Genomic DNA, 20,841 nt, shown 5'->3' with positions numbered 1-20,841 from the left:
TGCCATCAGGTGGGAGGACTGATGGAAGTACTTGCCACAAGTGCTACATCTAAATTTCCTCTCCTTGTTGTGCGAGGCCAGGTGAAGGGTCAGGTGGGCAGAGGAGATGAAGGTTTTGGTGCACAGGCTGCAGCTGTGAGGCTCCAGACGGATGCGTCGGTGTGGCCGTCGGCCATTACTAGGGGGGCTGCTGCCTTCCAGGCAGGAGGGGCATTTGGAGGGACTGTCATGTTCCTGTTTAGGAGCAGCAGAAGGGTTGGGGGAATCAGGGTCAGTGTCGGGCTCCGGTAGGCTGAAGCTGCATCCACAGTCTGAGCAGTGCCCTGACTGCTGCACTTTGTCACCAGCTTTCTCCAACATGGTCCCCTCTAGGGCCAGAGCAGGAGGGGAGGGGTTTTCACATCTGAGAGGGAAAACAAATGATTATGAAATAAAGGGTGCTGCTTTTAGACGTGCATTACACAAAACGCATCCCTGTGACTCTGTAGAGCGGTTTGTCCACGAACCAGAAGGTTAGCGGTTCGATCCCCGCAGTGTCCTTGAGCAAGACACTGAACTCCACTTACTCCCAGTGCTTGGCACTGGTGTGTGAATGCGTGTCCGCTTATGTGAGCGAATGGGTAGAAAGGCGCTATATTAAAAACTAGACCATTTTATTATCCCTTTGCTCTTTAGCCAACCAGCTTTCACACTAAGAGCCAAGCGTCATAGTATCTTTGTACCATTTCATGTTTACCGACGCAGTATTTTATCAGCATACAGACTGTATAAGATCCCAGCAGATCACGCGGTTTGTGGCACTAACAGCCAGAAAAAAACGCCGACATGCAAATGTGAAAGGCAGAGCTACACTAGCTTCCTTAGCATCAACATCAGCCGCCCCTGCAGGCCCTGCTTCACTCCAGACTATAATGCGTACAGCATTTGAGGATGCGAGTCATGAACAAAGATTTCACGTACCGTCTTCTTACTTCCTAACAAGCGCATGTGTGCAGTGTTTATATCTCAACGAGACAAGTTTAAACACAGCTAAAAACACAACAAAAGGGTAGTTGTATTCCGTCGCCTGCGTTTTCCTCCAAGACGCTGGCCCGGTTGTGTGATTTAAAACGGGGCTGCAGCATCATCTAGCGAGCGGCGGAACAACTGTCCTCTATGTGATCATGATGGAGAAGATGGGCTGAGTTTAAACATATGAATGGAAAACTTACACAAAACCGATCTCTGATTAGTTATGACTGCTGAGACAGATTCATTTGATTGAGGACTACTGAAAGTTATTTTCGCTGTCTTATTTCCGTTCAGTTTCGTTTTTCCAGACATGTCACTGGGAAACGAAACTAACATCACAAATATTTGGCGGCACATGCGTGTGCTGTTGGGATTGGACATCAGCAGCCTTTATATTCAGCAGATCTAGCATCCCTAGTTACAGAGGGACTGCTACCACACTGCACTTCACCATGTCTGAGGTAGGCCTACTGTGATTTGAGTTTTTTATTCTGCAATTATCAGTGAGTAAATTAACTCACACTTTAAGACTTTAAGGGACATATATGGGGAAATAGCAGGTGAATTTCTAGTTTTTAAAAAGATCAGGGTCAATTTGTTTTTCTCTTTGAAGGATGATCAGAGATAAGGGAGGCTATGTGCCTTTATAATGAATATTATTACAGAGACACATAACGGTTAATATGCAACTTGTCTCTGCTATTGTTTCTTGTGCTAACCTACTTAAGTGTAATATATGCAGTATAGTATATAATACACAAACAACACACTTTAAGCTGCACTATAAAATTACAATGTCCAAAATCCCAGATGATAAGAATAAGAAAAACCTTTATTTGTCCCACAATGGGGACTCAGCTGCAGCAGTCCATCATGATCATATACCAGCTATGCTGTCTATAATCTCTGGACAGCACACATTTCAATTAGTTGAAAGGGGTTTCTTAATATGACGTATCAGTGAAGTGAGACTAGAACTGAACTGAGGGAGACAGAGATCCTTCCGTTCACTGAAGGCTAATGACTGGTGGGAGTGTTTATCTAGCCTGGGTTGCTATTGGCATCAACATAATCCGAACATTGTGATGTGACCTTCAGGTTTCTTCTTGAAGTAGCCAAGAGGGATTATTGAAACCGTAGCTTTTCATCTTTCTGATCATTCATCTTATTAATTTCCTGCTTTCAGAGAACTGATGCAGAGGTGTAACCGGTTTGTTAATCTCTACAGGAAGTTTGTCAGTATGCGGAAACTCTTGCTTGTTCAATCTGTGTAAAAGCCTCAGGTGAGGCACAGAAATCTCATTAGGACTATACTATTGTGAAAATCTACTGTAGAATAAGAGTGAACTACTTCAAGTTCATAGTCCACATTTTTTAATTTTGAACTACGGTCATAGACTCCAAAATGGAGAGTTCACGTTTTTTTTTTGTTTTTTTTTTGGTCACGGTTTGGAGGTGGGGAGGCAGGACCCAAACACAGGACACCAAGAGATGAAGCAGGAGTTGGAAACAAAATGGTTTTAATAAAACAAAATGGTTACAAAAGGCGCTGCAGGGATGCCAGGAAAATCCAAATAGAGCAAAGCCAAAAGGAGACAAGAACACGGAAAGATAACAGGGGAAAGATTACAGAACAGAAGTTACAGACAACAGGCATGGAATAACAGCCAAGGGGTAGTTAACAGAGAAACAGAAGTACATGCAGGAAAGAATGCAGACCAAACAACAGAGAACAATGGAAATGCAGGGCTATATGACGCACAAGTGGGCAGAGGGGTGACAAGACACAGGTGAAACTAAGGAGGGCGGAGCACACAAGGAGAAACCAATGAACCAATCAAAAAGGGAAACTACAGGGAGTCACACTAAACAGGAAACCAAGGAAGAACTTTACAAAATAAAACAGGAAACTTAAAACAGGTTCACTGGAAAACTTTAACACAGAACCATGACAGTATTAAAATATGTGCACAGCTAAAGTTTCATTAAAATAATTCAAACAAGACATGTTTTCTCAAGTTGTTGTTGCAGCGATAAATAATTTTTCCATCATGCAATTCATTAGGTATGACAATCTTATGACAATCTTTCAGTTATTTTTTCTTTTCCATTGAAATAATTACTGAGAAATCCTTGTCTGCTGACTGCTCTTTGTCATACCTAATTAAAGTTCATAACCATAGCATTTGTTTATTATTTCTGTTCAGATGTGGTGAATGCAGAGATTGAATCCCACCATTAGGGCTCAATAAAGGATACCTACAAAAATAAAAAATATAAAAATAGTGAGAAATGAGTATTCAAGTATATACATCACAAAAAGTCTTAGTAATTTCCATTTTGATTTATTTATTTTCTTACTTATGTTGAAAAATTTGTGATGTAAATTATACTTTTTTTTTTTTTTTTTTAACAAACAAGTGGCTTCTTCTGTGATTACTCTAATTTCATTTCAGTTTGATGTGGACACAGAGGCTCACTGTGCAATAATACCTGTCACTATATTCTGGCTCTCATACAGCAACCAGCCCAGGAAGGATGAGTCAGAAGACAAAGAAAAAAGCTCGGTGAGTTGTGTACTCCAGTCTATTTGTATTTGAAGATACTGACTCATTACGAAGGCGGGTGGCCTCTTGTTCTTCTTCTCATTTTGTTTGCAATGACGGAAAATGTATTGAAGCAATAGCTGACTTCTGCAGAAACCTCTGCAACTTCCCCTTTTTGCATTTTGTATGCTACTTGAAACTGGTACACGAGCACATCTTCATCAAAGATCAACTTGGATCTTTTTTTTTAAATTATTATTTTCCGAGTGAATTTTAAGGCTACATTAGCCACATTAGTATATCGTTTTAGTTTTTAAATCTGAACAACAAATCATAAACCTTAATTGTATTTACTGTATGTGTTCGTGCTGTAGATTAGGCTTGATGAATTGCCATTTAAGAGACCAATTACATATGAAAATATATGCAGTTATGAGCTTATACTGTGCATTATCCTTTACGAGGCCTTCTACAAAAGATTTCTATTAGCCTCAGAGTACACATCTGTACAAATATCTACACATCAATTTAACCATTTGTAAATAATAATTAGTCTACTTTGTAAGACTCAAGATTCATACCAAACATTTTATTGACCAGCATGATATTATCTAATTTCATACCAGGTATTATGTAATTTTACAGTCCACTATTTGTGCTTCTGGATCTTTCTACCTTCATAGCTTCAAAGAACAACTGTGTTGATTTGAATTTCATTCTCTCTCATCCTGCTGCTTTGTTTAGGACTTCCTTCGGGGCCACAGCACCGCCCTTCATTGACTACCTGAAAGATATTCTACGTCGATATCCAGATGGAGGACAGATTTTAAAGGTTGGTATAATTTGCGGTCATAAAACATGTTGATTTAGTCTTCCATTTATTTTGTATCCCTAAAACAGGGGACTATAATCTGTGATTTGCAGGATTATTTTAATTTTAAAAGTGTACTATTTCTGCTGCTGAAGGCATAAAACAAAACATGAAGGAGGTGTCACATTTAACAAACCCTAACCACAGATGGTGGCATTTAAAATAAATAAATAAATAAATAAATAAAACTGGATGGACCCATCCATGGAGTAAAAGTGGGCCAACATCCTGTGCAATGAGATTATGTTGCAGGTGTAGACATGGAAATCTAGTACCACTCCCTGCAAACTTGTGACCTGGAATAACCTAGAGAAGAATCTAAATCCTGATGGATCTCTATCCCTGTGTTAAAAGTATAATTGTCCTTGGTCACTTTTAGTTGTTTCTGTTCTTCTAGTTGATTATTTTATTATTCTACAGATATATTTTCTTTTTTTTTTTTTTTTTGTAGGATTTCTTATACATCAATGTATTTTTTCCGTTAAAATAAAGGGTACTTGGGAATGCAGGTAAATGGAAACAGTGCAGTATAAAGGTTATTGCACAATGAATTAAAGTTGTCATTTCTACAAAAGATACAGAAATAAAACAAGAAAGATACAGTGCAAAATCAAGGCCATAATGTAATAAATGCGTCAAAACCTTTTGGGGTGTATGTGCACATATGCCTGTTTGTGTGTGGGACAGGGAGCTGATAGAGGCAACAGCTCAGTAAGGGAAAGACCTGCTCTTCGGTCTGTAATGTTTATATCACCCAGACCCACTAGTTATCTAGTTCTCGGCAGTTTAGCTGGATTGCCGTGGCAGGATACTCCCTATGGTGTATATGTCAGTGATTCCACTTGTTCTGCTGGCCTCTGTTAACGGTTGTTGTCTCCATTTGTCAACAGGAGCTGATTCAAAATGCAGATGATGCTCAAGCCACAGATGTGGTTTTCATCCATGATGAGAGAAGCTACGGGACGGAGAGCCTTTGGACGGAGGAACTGGGAAAATACCAAGGTATTGATAATGTTTAGTGAATGATGAACTAATATTATTCATGTCTTTATATTACAAAGTGATGAATTGAGCAAATAGAACATAGTTCAGTGTTTTTTGATAGTCTTACAGAAAAAAAAGGTATAGTGCCACAAATGGTTCGGCCTGGTTCTTAGTTTTTGAATTTTATATTTTGCTTGCTTTCACGTTCCTTGCCTTCTTAAGTCCTGATTGGTTGGCACGTTTTTAAATAATTTTTTTTTTTTATCTAAATATTAACTTGGTTACTTATAGTAAAAAGTTATTGTCAAAGAACCAATTCAAGTCAACATTTTATATTGAGTGCTTCTGGGAGAAATTCCCATATGTCTGTTGTTTCTGTTTCCAGTCTCATTTTTATCTCACAACCTGAATCACTTATCTTCAGAATACTTTCATTTGTCTTTGCAAAGGTCCGGCTCTCTATGCCTACAACAACGCAGCATTTACCGATGACGACTGGAGAGGGATTCAGAGTACAGGAAGGAGCATCAAACGCAATGACCCAAACAAAGTTGGGAGATTTGGAATCGGCTTCAACTCTGTTTACCACACAACAGGTGAAACCGTGTATACCTACCTTGCTGTATAATAGTCCAACAGAGTTTAATTGGCATTCTTTGGTAACATACACAGTAAAATTAATGGAACAATACTTGCTATACTTTATCCACAGATGTGCCAGGTATATTCAGTTCAGGACACCTTGGCTTTCTGGACCCCCAAGAAAAAACATTTGGAGAAGGAGAAGGAGGATTCCTGTGGTCTTTGGATGATAATGAACACCAAGAAGTTCTGATGAACATGCATGATCAGTTCCAACCCTTTCGAGATATTGTTTTGCTTGTAAGCGAACAAGAATGGTCAAAGGTTATCATGGAGGATCAGAAATTTGACGGGACCATTTTCAGATTCCCCTTACGCAAAGAGACATCAGACATTTCAGATAATCTTTATGACTCAGATAGGGTGGTTGAACTTTTTGATAGCTTCATTGCAGATGCAGACTTAAGCCTCCTCTTCTTGAAAAACGTGACCTCTGTGTCCTTATTACATGTTAATGAAGATGGCATTGTCACCACCAGACTTGAAGTGAAATCCTCAGTCCCCACAGAAGTGGTTCTGGAGTCAGAAGATGAGTCAGTTATCAAGAGTGAGACACGATTCAAAGTGATAACTCTCAATTCAGAAAACTACAAAGAAACAAAATGGCTTGTGACAACATGTACCATGAAAGAGGGCAACGTGGAGAATCTTGATTCCCTTGCAGAAAAGTTGAGCTTTTTACCTCAAGTTGACTTGGCATTTGCTTGTGGTGAGAAGAGAGACTGTAGTGAGAGTAGACTGAGCTGCTTCCTCCCCCTCCCAAACAATGACTCCAACAAGACAGGACTGCCAGTTTATGTCAATGCGTGCTTTGGCCTCACAGACAATAGAAGGCAAATCAAGTGGCAAGAGGAGGATCAGAAACATGACGACCACGCTCTGTGGAATGAATTGCTGATTAAGGAAGTGCTCCCTCATGCATACGTCATGATCATTAAAGATGCCATCCAACTTGCCAAAGAATCTATCTTCCCAGTCTCTTCTGTGTACAATCTGTGGCCAGATATCGCCCAGGTACAACACAAGGACAAATGGTACGACGTTGCTCTGGATGTTTTTCATCACTTATTCACACAGAATGTGGCCGTCCTCTCTCTTGCCAAAAATGAAACACAATTCATCACTCCATCAGAAGCTGTATTCCCCTGTAATGGTCCAACAAGCACCGACATACTGTCTGCCATTAAAAGGACTTTAGTTTCCTGTGAAGAAAATCTTGTCACTCTACCAGCTAGTGCTGCAATGGCTATGAACAAAGCCTATCCAGATCCAGCTACCTTAAAATATGTGACACCAACCTTCTTCAGGGACATTCTCCGCAGGACTGGAGTTCATAACATGAGCAAAGACGACAAACTCTGTCTCTTAGAGTACATTTTGAGTGATGGAAAATACGAAGAACTCGAGGGCCTTCAACTGCTTCCACTCAGCGATGGTTCTTTCAGATCTTTCACAAACAGAGAGGAGGACACTGCTTTAATTGACAGCATCGAATTTCCAAGGTAGGGTTTAATTTGTCTGCTGTGTGACCATTATATGATCATGAGCGTTTAAAATAAATGACACACTCCTATAGTTGGGAAATTACCTTTGTTTTTGGCCCATTTCTATTGTTTTGCGCACAGGCAAAATAATTACTATAATTGTTACAATGATAAATAAACAGCATGTTATAATGTGGGCGGAACAGTGGGTGTGGTGGTGAGCACTGATGCCTCACACCGAGAAGGATTGTTCTACCGGCCCACTGGGGCCTTTCTGTGAGGAGTTTGCATGTTCTCCCTGTATCTGCGTGGGTTCTCTCCGGGTACTCCGGCTTCCTCCCACTGTCCAAAGACATGCTCGTTAGGTCCATTGGTGATTCTAAATTGGAGGTAGGTGTGAGTTGTCAAGGTTGTCAGTGGTTGGGACCATTAGTACAGACTGTCTGACACAGTCTGACATTTGTTAGAGTATAGCGCAGCAACAAACAATTATTTTTACTCGATTAACACATCAACTATTTTCTGAGTAGTCAATTAATCTTTAAACCACTTAATAATAAAAAAAGAACTTCCCATATGACACTGTTATTGAAAAACAATCAGGACATATTTTAAAATAATATCTATGAATGGAGAACCCATTTCAAACTATAATGATTAGGACATTTTTTAAGTAAAAGTTCCTTTAAAAAAAAAATATATATTTATCATTTATCATGGACTATGAATTTAACTTCAATGTCTTTTATTGATTGAAGTGCAGTGCTAATGGAGATGCAGCAGTGTTATTCATTATATATTACTGCTTATGCTGTAGAGGGTCACCATTCACACTCACATGCACATCTTTGGCCAATTTAGAATCACTAATTGACCTACCATGCATGCTCAAACTGCTAAAACTTTTTATGTTTTGTACAAGCACTAGAAAGCTGCACTGCCATGTAAGCAATGAGTATCTGCTCTAGAGAGTCTGTGAGTTCTTGTCTGAGCACCAACCAACAGTGACAATGAAACTCACTGTAATAGTCCAAATACAAGAGCTGCTATCCGAATGGTTTGAGGTCAGAAAGTCAGTGGATCATTTCTCTTGAGATGCTTGCATAATATATCAGCTTCGACATATTCCACACAAATCAAATCATATTTAGTGAGTCGTTGCAGCCCTTCTGCCATATATTAATCAACAATTACTATTTTATGTTTGTTAGATTGGATTTACTGTGGACTGTAAAGAAATTATCTCTTTTTGGTCACTGTATGCACTTTCCCCTGTCCCTTGTGAAATGTATTAATCAACAAACTTATCTTTGCTGCAGAACCTTGCTGCCAAACTGTAAACACCTCTTCATCCCACATGATCTGAGTCCAGCCTGCAGCAACCATCTAAAACAACTGGCCAAAAAAAGTAGGTCATGGTCAATTTCAGAGTTATTTGCATGAACCATCTGTAAGTCTAGACACTATAAATACATATATTTAAAAAAAATGTTCCCAAATATCTGCTTTTTAGATGTATTCATGGTCATCAACATCGATGCAGACCACGTGGCTGAATATACAAGAAGGCATATGCCCCAGGACTGGAAGCAGACGGGGACGGCGCTTGTTACATGGGACGTTAGCAACAGTCAGCATCCACCATTACACTGGATTCAGGAGTTCTGGAAATTTCTCAACACTTACTTCAATGAGTTAAGTCGTTTCACTGAATTACCTATAATACCAATCAGTCCTCTGTCTGTCAGTCAACCCATACCTCTAGCAAAGCTACAGCACAACACAACCATCATTTTTCAGAAAAACAAGCAGGTTAGTTTACCAGACCAAATAGCTCAGCTGATGACCAGAGTCGGTGGCACAGTAGTGAGAGGAAATGAGTGGCTCAAGCACCAAGACCTCGACCCCTATGTACTGTGTCCATCTCCGAGGAGTGTCATGAAGGTCTTGATGAATTTAGACACTCAGCATCTCATCAAAGAACTCAAAACTGTGTCTGATAGAGCAAGAGAGGAACTGAAAGATTACCTCTCTCACCTGGATTCTCTCTCAGGCAGAGAGAAAGATTTGCTCTCAAAGTTGCCTTTGTTTCAAACAATGAAAGGATTCTGTGTTGCAGCTCAATCCAAACAAGCTGTGCTTCTAACGTCTGCCCTGACAGTACCAAAAGAGCTCCCTATGCCTGATTCAGTCATCCAGTGTGCAAGTGAGGCAGATCGCAGATTGTTACAGCTGCTAAAAGTTAATCTCTTGGACACAGCAGCAGCAGCCAATGTGCTCATCGACTGTATTGAGATGGGGGCTTGCAGCACCGAAGACACTCAGAAAATAATGACTTGGATTTTACAGCATGGTAATATCCTTTTCTCTCAAAACCAGTCTGTGAAGCGCAGATGCAAGGACTTGAGCTTCATTGAAGTGAACGGAGAGCTGAAAAAGACCTCAAGCTTTTTTGATCCAAGAGTTCCAAGTTTTACAGTCATACTTGAGTCAGACTTCTTCCCCCCATCTTTATACACTCATACACCGCAGATGCTAGAAAGCCTAACTGATCTTGGATTAATAAATAAAGAAGTGGACATGTCACCTGAGCATTTGTTGCATGCCGCCACACTAATTGAGAAACTGCATGTGGACTCTGAAACCGAGGCTCTCAAAAGAGCTCGGGTTCTCTTGGAGATGTTGGATGCCAATGATCTATTGTCTAAGTTTTCTCATAAGCAGCTTCAACACATCAAAATGCTAAAATGGCTACCATGTGATCAACCTGATAATGACAAAAGTCCATTCAGTAACGGGTCTCAGAAAAAGTGTTTTTTCTGCCCAGATGAAGTAAGACATTCTGTGTATGAGGACATTGTTGGGCATGTGATACCTCTAGTCGGAAAGCTCACGGACAGAGTTAGCATCAAACTTGACTTCAAACGCCCACCTCCACCTGAAAAAGTGATTAAGAATTTGTCAGTCTTGAAATCAAAAGCAGAAGAAATGGCTGATCCTGATACACATGTGGATTTCAAAAGAAAGTTGCATAGCATTTACAAACACATGCAAGAAAACATCTCTGCATTTGAAGCAGTGATGAACAATGAGACACGCTGGCTGTGGGCGCACAACCAATTCGTTTCACCACAGGATCTGGTGCTTGACTATCCATGTAATCTGGATCTGAGCTCTTACATTGGGAAAGTGCCAAAAGAATTTTTGTCATACAAGAAGTTGCTCCAGAGGTTTGGCCTGAGAAAGTTTCTTTCAGATGAAGAAATTGTTGGTATTCTTCATTCTATCCAACAATCAACTGAAGCAAGGCAAGAGCCATATGCCAGTTCCTCTGAACTAAAAGTGTCAATCGAAATTCTCAACTGGCTGTGGAAAGAGAAGAAGACCGTTCAGGGTGACATCCCAGTGCCTGTCATCATAGAGGGTGAAAGATTTACCCTTAAACCATGTTCAGCAGCAGTCTTCTGTGATGTAAGCAAAAATGGACTGAAAGAACTGCAATATAATCAAGAAGAAATTTATGTAACTCATGACGAAATCCTCAAAGCAACGGCTGAATGGCTGAATATTCGATTTCTCAGCACCTACATCCTCAATCCAGAGCTAGTGGGGATTGAACAGTGTGGACAATTTGAACCAATAACAATGAGGATTAAAAACATTCTGAAAGAGTATGATGAAGAAAGTGACATCTTCAAAGAGCTCATTCAAAATGCAGAGGATGCTGGGGCAGATGTCTGTAAATTCTTGATGGATTTCAGAGTACACAGAGATGCCCCTGAAAGTCTCATTGACCCTGACATGGCCCTTTGTCAGGGACCTTGTCTTTGGGCTTTTAATAATGAGCTGTTCACAGCTGAGGATTGGGCAAACATTGTCAGAGTTGGCGCTGCCACAAAAGAAGACAAAGTAGAGAAAATTGGAAAGTTTGGTCTTGGATTTAATACTGTCTATCATGTGACAGATGTCCCCTCCATCCTCAGTGGCAACCATCTTCTCATACTGGATCCAAATGTTACTCACCTTAAAAAGCACATCAAATACAAAACTAATCCTGGAATCAAGCTGGATCTCTCCCAGCAGCGACTTTTTAATTGGTTTCCAGGCCAGTTTGGTCCATATGAAGGAATTTTTGACTGTAATTTCACCAGTCCAGAACCCTATCGGGGAACTCTGATCAAGCTACCATTCCGAACTGAAGAAGAGGCTCTCAAGTCAGAAATAAGCCAAAAGGTGCATCACACACGTGATATCACTGCTTTTCAACAGCACCTTACTGAGAATTCACAAACTCACCTCCTTTTTCTGAAGAAAATCAACACATTATCCCTTCAAAATATCTCAAATGGTGTATCAACTCCACCAAGAGATGGCGAAATAGAAACCATCTTCACTGTCTCTAAAACTGTTGTGAGTACAATGACGATTCCTGATGAAACCTGTGTGTCAAAGCAGTGTCAAGCTGAAGAATTACTGATGACAGTTGATGGTAAATGCAAAAAGATAATCGACTGCTGCACAATCAACATTGTTCAAATAACCAGTGAGCAGTCTGGAGTATCAGAAGTCCAGTCCTGGCTCCTGTACAACTGCTTTGGGACAGAGCAGTCCTTGAAAATGGCCCTTCAAGAAAACAGGCATGCTAAGTTCTCTTTGCCCATCGGTGGGATTGCTGTACCCTTGCAAAATAATCCAGAGACTGGAAAACTTGCCTCATTACAAAAAGATCTTGTTGGACGAGCATTTTGCTTCCTCCCTCTTCCTATTCACACAGGTCTTCCCGTCAATATAAATGGAACATTTGCTGTGACAAGTAACCGAAAGGGTCTATGGGAAAGTGGAGTGAAAAATAACTGGAACAAGGCACTCCTCCAGGATCCTGTAGTGACTGCATATGTTACTGCACTCTTGGCACTAAAGGAAATGTCTGAAGACAAGCTGGAGACCTACTGTTATCACACATTTTGGCCTGATAGGGAGAAAGTGAGTGAAACATTCAAGCCACTGGTTGATGCGTTTTATGCTGCCATTGCACAACACTCTACTGGCCCAGAACTCTTTAGTGATGGAGAAAGCTGGTGCTCAATGAACAATGCCATATTTTTACATGAGAGCATTGACGACAATAAAGACATCAGTGCCCTTGCAGCACAGGTATGCAAGAAATACGCAGGAGAATCCAATCATGTTGTTCCTCTTCCACGGTGGGTGAGAAACAACTTCAAGCAGGCAGGTCTAGAGAAGGTTTTACAAAATAGGACATGGAACTGGGAGACGTTTTACAGAGAAGCAGTGTTCAATAATCTTAGCACCATGGACCCTCAGAGTAGAAATACTCTTGTGCTGCATGCTATTGACCTTCATATGACAGAAATTGACAGTCTGCTGGTCTGCTATCCATGCATACCAACAAAAGATGGACAGCTGCAGTACATCCAGAAACTAGTGAATCCATCAGGGAAGGTGGCTTGTCTTTTTGACCAAGATGAGGGACGCTTGCTTGGTGGGACAGAGAATGACTTTTGCGCTCCCAGAAGGATTCAGCGCTTATTGGAACTTGGAATGAGAAATGATCACCTCCCACTGGAAGACATCACAGAGAAAGTAAGGACAATAACTAAAACCTGGAACACTGACAAAGAGAAAGCATATGTGCATCTGAAGTGCCTCCTTGAACTTATGAGGTATCACATGCACGAGGCAGGTTCTTGCCACTGGGATACACTGAGGAGGACTGCATTTCTCCCAGCATTTCCCCCTGGTAATACAAAAAAGGACAGAAATGTAACACTTAAAATGCCCACTGAAGTTTTTAGTGACAAATGCTCCCTACTTGTTAGCATGACACAACCTGTCCTGGATCACCTCAGTCTGAAAATACACAACACAGATCCACTCCTTCAAGTTTTGGGAGTTCACAGCAGTCCAGAGCCAAAGACTGTGATTCACCAGCTACAAGAAGCAGCTAAGCAATCTCAATCCACTGACAGAGCCATGCTTCACAACATAGCAAATGAATGCTATAAGTTTCTAGATCAGTGGGTCAGTGATTCTGGGAATTCCACCTTCATTTCACAGTGGGCACATTCATTCCCATTCATCTTTGTTGGCAATACATTTGTAAATGTCAACCGTGTAGCTGAAAATGAACAATTTGAAGCAAAGCCCTATCTCCATATACTTCCAAGTGCCTTTACTGGTTACAGGAATCTCTGGAAAAGTGTAGGTGTTATGAAGAAATTTACAGTCCTTCAGTTTCAAAGTGTGCTTCAGGAATTGCACACTCAACATGGAAACAAGCCCCTGCCACAAAGAGATCTATCAATTTGCCTTACAATTTTAAACAATGGGATATATGAGGCCAAAGAGGAAACAACGGGTGATTGGCTGATACCCAATGAGCAAGGGGTCTTACAACCTGCAAATGAGCTGTTCTACAATGACAGCCCATGGATGCCAGTCACTGAAGATATCACACTGTGTCACAAAAATATCTCACGTCCTATGGCTCGCCACTTTGGAATCAAAACAACCAGACATCATACTCTGGAAAACTGTGTTGCTGACAACATTTCACCGTTTGCTTTTCAGTTTGAACAGAAGGAACAACTCACAGTTAGAATAAAAAACATAATTTCAGCTTATCCATCGAAGAAAGATATCCTGAAAGAGTTAATCCAAAATGCAGATGATGCAGAGGCAACAGAAATTCACTTTGTTTGGGACAAACGAGAACATGGAAAAGAAAAAACATTTGGGAAGAAATGGAACCACCTCCAAGGTCCAGCACTGTGTGTGTTCAACAACAAAGTGTTTTCTGATGCTGACTTGAAAGGCATTCAACAGCTGGGAGAAGGAGGAAAACACAACTCTCCAGGGAAGATAGGAAAATACGGAGTTGGATTTAACTCTGTTTACCATCTGACTGACTGCCCTTCAATCCTCACTGGAGATCAATTACTTTGCATTTCTGACCCCAATCAAAAATACATCGAAAGTCATTCAGACAAACCACCACCTGGGATTGGCTATGAACTAGATGACAGATTAAAGACAATGTATACAGATGTCTACAAATCCTTTCTTCCAGACAGTTTTTCTCTTAAAGAGGGCACCATGTTCAGATTACCCCTGAGGATGGGCGCCAATGCAAACAGCTCCAAAATATCAAAACAAGGAGTCACTGAACATGACATGACACAGCTGTGCTCTGCCCTGTCTGAAGATCCTGAAGGACTGATTCTGTTTCTGAAAAACATCTGCAAAATAAAAGTCCATGAAATCAATGAACGATCAGGAAAACTTAAAACCATCTATGAAGTGGAAAAAAGTCTGCCACAGAAAAGCAAGGAAGAAAAAGATGGTTTTGTAAAATGTCTACAAAATGCACTACAATCTGACAAGCTGGGGACCCCAAAAAAGACTTTTTATGAAACCATAATTTCCACCTCAGATAAAAGACAAAGTAAATGGATTGTTGCAGAACAGTTTGGCTCGGATGACGATGTACTAAAACTCTCAGACAAACTTCCCCAAGCAGCACTAGCAGCACGTGTAAGCATTAAGAGCCCGAGCAACTTGGATATGGATTTTAAGGGAGAAGCCTTTTGTTCTCTTCCCTTGCCAGGAAATACTGGACTGCCTGTACACGTCAATGGAAACTTTGAAGTAGATTCTGCCAGGAGAAGCCTTTGGAAGGAAGATGGTCAAAGTCTGAAATCAAACTGGAATGAGTCTTTGAAACGGAACATCATTGCTCCACTGTATGCAGATCTACTTCATTACATCAGTCGTAACACTGCAGTCAAGAAAGTTCCTTATAAAAGTATTGAATCATGTTTCAGTCACTACTTGAATTTTTGGCCGAATGTTTCCCCAAATGTTGGTCAGGAATGGCATGGAATGATACACGAGGTGTACAAAGCAATTAAAGCAAAAGGCCTTGATGTGATCCCAGTGATGAGGAGCTCTACACGTACAATAGCAGGTCGAGAGTTTAAAGAGTACTCGTTTGACTGGTGCAACATCAGCGAAACAGGAACAGCTGAGGCACTCTACCTGACAGATGAAGCGAGCATTAGGATAAATCCCATTTTGGAAGACCTTGGAATGAAATTGGTTCCTTTTTCCTTGAAAAGGATTTGGACTAGTTTCAAATCTGCTGGCATTGAACTGAAAACTGTCAGACCCACTGCAGTACAGTGTTTCCTGAGAGAAAAACCTCTCAATGATCCAAACCAAACACATGAAGATCTACCCTTACCCATAACTAAAACTCTGCTCAGAGATGGAACTAGATGTTCGGAGCTCCTGAGTTTTTGCTTGAAAGATTTAAACACAATCAAAGACATCAAGAACAGTTTACTCGATGGGCTTCCACTTCTTCTAACAAAAGATAAAGTTTTGAGAGTGTTTAACTCCCAATTTCCCAAGCTGATATCGAGATATGACGATCTGTTCTCTGGCTACGAAGACCATTTTGCAGATTCTCAGACACACCTCAGTCACACCAAACTTCTACAAAAATGTAAGGTTGTCAAAAACTTGACAGTTCCCTGTGCAGTGGAGTTTTTAAAGCCATCAATTCAGAGTCTTCTTCAGAACTGTGAAGTTGATCCACAAAATGGTCTTCATGTCCCAAATGAGACAATGATAAAGTGGTTGAAATTACTTTGGATGTTCTTAACAAGTCAAATCAAACCTGCAACATCTAGTGATGACGATAAAGAAACTCTGACATTAAGTGATATGAGGAAGCTCCTCAGTGACTGCTGCATCGTTCCAGTTGTGTGTCCAAGATTAAACAACAAGCATTTCCTGCAAACAATGAAAGACATGTCAAGTGTGATTCAGTTTGCCTCAGAAAAAGACATTTCAAGCATCCTCTTTAAACTTGGTTTTATGAAGCTTGATGCTCTATTCTTCTCTGAGATAGACCGACAGACAAGTTTCCTTCTACGTGAAGAACTTATGGATGTGAATGATATAAGCTCAGTGTTGGACCAGGTCTACAACATTAAGCGCTCAGAGTTTTCTCAACTTTCAAGTGAGGAGATGAAACAGTTTCAGAACTTTCTGCAGTCTGGAGTATCAAAATCCAAAGACAATCAAGATTATAAGAGGAAGCTTAAATCCTTACCTATATTTGAAACCATACATGGAGAGCGAGTAAGGATTGATGGACCTAAAGAGGTCATTGTCCTCAACTGTCATTTTTCAGCGAGATTTCCAGATTTGTTCACGTTGCCACAGAGTAGCAGCATTTTTCTCAGAAACAACCCAGAAAACCTCACTCTGGCAGAAATACTGGACATTAAAATTCTAAACGATTCTGAGTATTTCATGAAGTTCATTTTGCCTACTGTACACAGACTCACAGAGAGACAAAGTCTTCACTGTCTCCAGCTGTTGCTGAGACTGCAACAATTTTTTGAGTTTGCTCAATACAAGGAAAAAGTCCTCTCCTCAATGAAGACAGTGAAACTGATTCGCAATGATCAAGGTAGTTTGGAGACTGCATCATACTACTTTGATGACAGTGTTGAGCTTTACAAGATCATGTTGCCCCAAGAAAGATTTGTCCCTCAGACATTTTGGACTGAGTTGTCTGAAGGAAATCAACATACAGCCAGACAAGCAAAGGAACTGGTCAGAGAACTTGGAATGAAGCATGCTGTGTCAAAAGATGAAATAATAAATTTTGCCTATCAGTTGGAATCAGATGCAAAGGGAAGCAGTAAACCTAACGAGTTGAAGAAGAAATCATCATTACTATTCATGGTGGCATTGTCTGAAGTAAATAAGGACACAAACAAAGGGAGACATTTCCTGGAGAGCATAGCCAACATCAAGTTCATTTTTCCAGTGATGATTAGAAAAGAACTACGTGACTATCACCAACCATTTGCTTCAGAAACAACTACTGTAACAATCAGAGGATCTTTGATTGAAAGGGATCCTCATCATCAAGAACTGATTTGGTCCTCGATGCCAATTATACAGCTACCAAATATGTCAACAAAGGTCCTGGAAATGATGAAAGTGGTAGGAGCTCATGAACAACCACCTGCACACTGTGTAACCAGTAACATCAAAAACATCTGTCAATCATTGTGTAAAACTGACCAGCTGATAGGAACACGCGCTAATGTGTTTCGAAGATCGTATGCCTACCTGCAGGCACATGACTTTGAAGGAAAACAACTTGCTGGTCTTCCTGTTGTATTGGTTGAAAAAGACACAGTACTTGTGAAGACTGAAGATGTGTCTCTTGTACTCCACAATGACCTTGACTTCAGACCGTATTTGTACAAACTTCCTCCAGAGGATGCCCTGTTTGCAGATTTCTTCAAGAGAATTGGAGTGAAGAATGAAGCCACTGCAGTGCAGTACGGTAACGTTCTGGCAGCAGTTTATGCTGATTCCTGTGATAAAGCGCAGCTAAACCCAAACCAGCCGGAAACTGTGAAACGAACTGTTGAGCAACTGTTTCAGTTAATCAAAGCTCAAGGAAACCAGACCCTTGCTGACGATGTTGAGACTTTGTATCTTCCTGCAGTAGATGGTAAATTATACCCATCTCACACACTCTACTACAATGACACAGTGTTTGAGACCACAAGGTTAGAAGATGCACTGCTGGAGAAAGAGTTCCTGTTGCTTGAGAGATTCAGTGAATGCCATTTGGGCAAAGACATCTATGAGCATCATCGGCTGCTGAAATTGCTACCTCAGAAATTTCAGCCTAAAATGCTGTCTCAGTTGACTGAGGAAAAACTAATGGAATCAGAGATTCAGCTTTGTGAGACTGGATGTGATTTTAGTGGATGGTTTGAAAAACACCTCTCTTCACCAGCATTTAGACATGGACTGATTTGTCTTATCAGGGAACAGTCTCAGGGCGAAATAACAGAAGAAGAAGCTACTAACATGTGTGAAGAGACTTTTGGCTGTATTCAGATTGTCTGCTGTGAAACACTGGAAACCATGCTGTGGCTAGACAAACAGCCACTACATGATACTGCCAATGAAACTGATGTCTTTGTAAAACCAGGACAACAAGGGTGCATCTTTTACTTAAAGCACAATGACGACAATGACCACAAAGTGATAACAGAAGTAAATGTAATGTTGACAAAGGAGATAAATGCTCTTTTAGGACACAGAATTGCATCAGTTCACCTCCAAGTGGTTGGGGTACTTCTTACGTGCAATACCCTGCAAGACGTTCAGAAAACTCTGGCTAAACATGGCATCCGTGACAGTGCTAAAACTGAAATGTTCAATCTCAATCCACCTGCCCCTGGGATGGATATTCCAGAGGAGTGGCATGATTCCTTAGACATGGGCATCCTCAACAACTTTGAAGAGGGGGAATATGTGGGCTACAGCACTAACAACAAGTACATCTATGCAATTATTGTTGAAAAACTTCCTGGGTACTCTCAACAATGTTCCCATCGTTACAAAATAAAAATCGGAGAAGAGGAGCCAATTGAAGTCAGTTGTCTTGACCTGTATCAGTTTAAACGAGAAAAGAAGCTAAAACCAGAAGGGAGGACTTGCACATTTGTTGAAGCATCTTGCATGGAGGTGGAGCCAGTAGCAGGAGCTGTGCCACATTCTTCCCAACCATCAACAAGTCCATTACCAGCTTCTGTTGATGAAGCTAAAAGGGAAATTGACAGATGTTTGGCAGAGGTGTGGATTCTTCCGGCAGAGGAGAGGAACAAAGCCATCAAGCGACTCTACCTTAGATGGCATCCTGACAAAAATCCTGACTGCCATTTTGTCGCCACTGAGGCATTTAAATATTTGCAGAATAAAATTCATGAGTTCAGTCAGGGCAAAAGCAAGGTCAAAACTTCAGGCACATCATATTCAAGTGAATACTCCGATTTCACACACTTCTACCAGCAATGGAATCAGGAGGCCAGGCATCACAGAAGAGGTCGGGAGAGATTCTTCAGAGGCAGAAGATTTTACAACTTTTGGACCCATAACACAGATGTCCCAAGGCCCAACAGAGAGGAGGCCCAGCGCTGGTGTAGACAGGCTCGCTGTGATCTCAAAGCAGCTTACAAAGACATTGATGGGGAGAGCACAGAGTGGTGTCTGTTTAAAGTCCATCAAGCAGTAGAAAAGTCTCTCATAGCTGCAGAGTACAAGCAAAACGGAAAACACCCCACGAGCAGCTCAATTTCTGTCACTGCTGCACGAGTTTCCAGCTACAACCCCAAACTGAGAGATCTGCCTCAAATTGTGGAAGAGCTGAAGAGGCTGGGAGTGGACGCCAAAAAGACTCAATATCCCAACTGCCATCCATTTCCTCACATTCCCAACGGACAGTTCAAATCGGAGAATGAAATGTTGGCCGTGAACCTGGCGTCTGAGCTTCTCAGTAAAGTTGAAGCCTATGTGAATTAGGAATTCAAGACAGTCAGACGCATCATGAGTCAAGGTAGCATGTTAAAATGCTGATTTCCATTTTTTCAGTGATGAAATATTACTATAAACACAAACATATGCAAACAATGACTTGATTAACTAAACTTTCGAATATAACTTTATGAATTTACAATGAAAATGTAAACGACAGAATATTTTAATTATTGTTGCATACATTTATTCTCAGAGAGGACCAGAGTAATCACTGTATATCTTTGTTTTAGTTTGTTATCGTTTTAGGTCCAACTGATTAAAATGCAAATATATATTATTATCTGTAGTAGACATTTATGACGACTCACTGACGAGTTATTTTTACTATATTCAAATGAAAGACAATAAAATTACTATTTTAAGCATCTTTGACTCAGTTTTCTGTAGTTAATACATTTTTTAAAATTTGTTTATTATTATTTCATTTTTATTTCTATAGTGGCTTGGTTTTTGCGGTTTTACTGTGTAAAAAATGTTTTTGTTTTGTATTATTAGTTTAGGTAATAGTTTAAACTCTTCTAAATTCTTATAACGTGGCTGGTATTTGTCTGTGGAAAGATGTTTAAGATGAATACAAACACAACTCTTTGTGGAGACAACAGAGTCACAATTGCACATCCCACTGTGTTGTATTGACAAATTTGACCAAAGCGAGTCCACAATATTGCCTCAATATTTTTTCAAGTCTATTAAAGTCTTCTGTTTTATTGGTCTTTCAGTTAACTAAACAGTTTTTTCACTACTTTTTTTGGTTCTTGGTTTAATAAGTACTGTATTGTGTTACAGTTTATTGTTTATAAAGCCTCTTCTCTTATAGTCACTGCATGAATATGTTCTGAAAGTGCACGTATCATTTAAGGAG

General features: G+C 40.4%; 2 protein-coding genes across 2 annotated transcripts; both read left to right on the top strand.

Annotated features, from left to right (window-relative positions):
- The first annotated feature begins 6,038 nt into the window (after positions 1-6,038).
- Positions 6,039-8,055, top strand: LOC311488386 (sacsin-like). Its single transcript, XM_084545045.1, has one exon. It carries the CDS (start codon positions 6,247-6,249, stop codon positions 7,558-7,560), a length of 1,314 nt encoding a protein of 437 aa, XP_084401171.1. The 5' UTR covers positions 6,039-6,246; the 3' UTR covers positions 7,561-8,055.
- A 935-nt stretch (positions 8,056-8,990) lies between these two features.
- On the top strand, positions 8,991-20,099 carry sacs2 (sacsin molecular chaperone 2). Its single transcript, XM_084545044.1, has one exon. It carries the CDS (start codon positions 9,027-9,029, stop codon positions 19,962-19,964), a length of 10,938 nt encoding a protein of 3,645 aa, XP_084401170.1. The 5' UTR covers positions 8,991-9,026; the 3' UTR covers positions 19,965-20,099.
- Positions 20,100-20,841: the final 742 nt, after the last annotated feature.

Source organism: Chelon labrosus (genome assembly GCF_963514085.1).
Source record: "Chelon labrosus genome assembly, chromosome: 5".
Classification (NCBI taxonomy): domain Eukaryota; kingdom Metazoa; phylum Chordata; class Actinopteri; order Mugiliformes; family Mugilidae; genus Chelon; species Chelon labrosus.
Note: the sequence above shows the minus strand (reverse complement) of the source record. Positions and strands in the feature narration are given on the sequence as shown.

Coding starts and splice junctions, on each gene's coding strand:
- LOC311488386 (XM_084545045.1), top strand. CDS start 6,247: ATGAACATGCATGATCAGTTCCAACCCTTTCGAGATATTGTTTTGCTT.
- sacs2 (XM_084545044.1), top strand. CDS start 9,027: ATGTTCCCAAATATCTGCTTTTTAGATGTATTCATGGTCATCAACATC.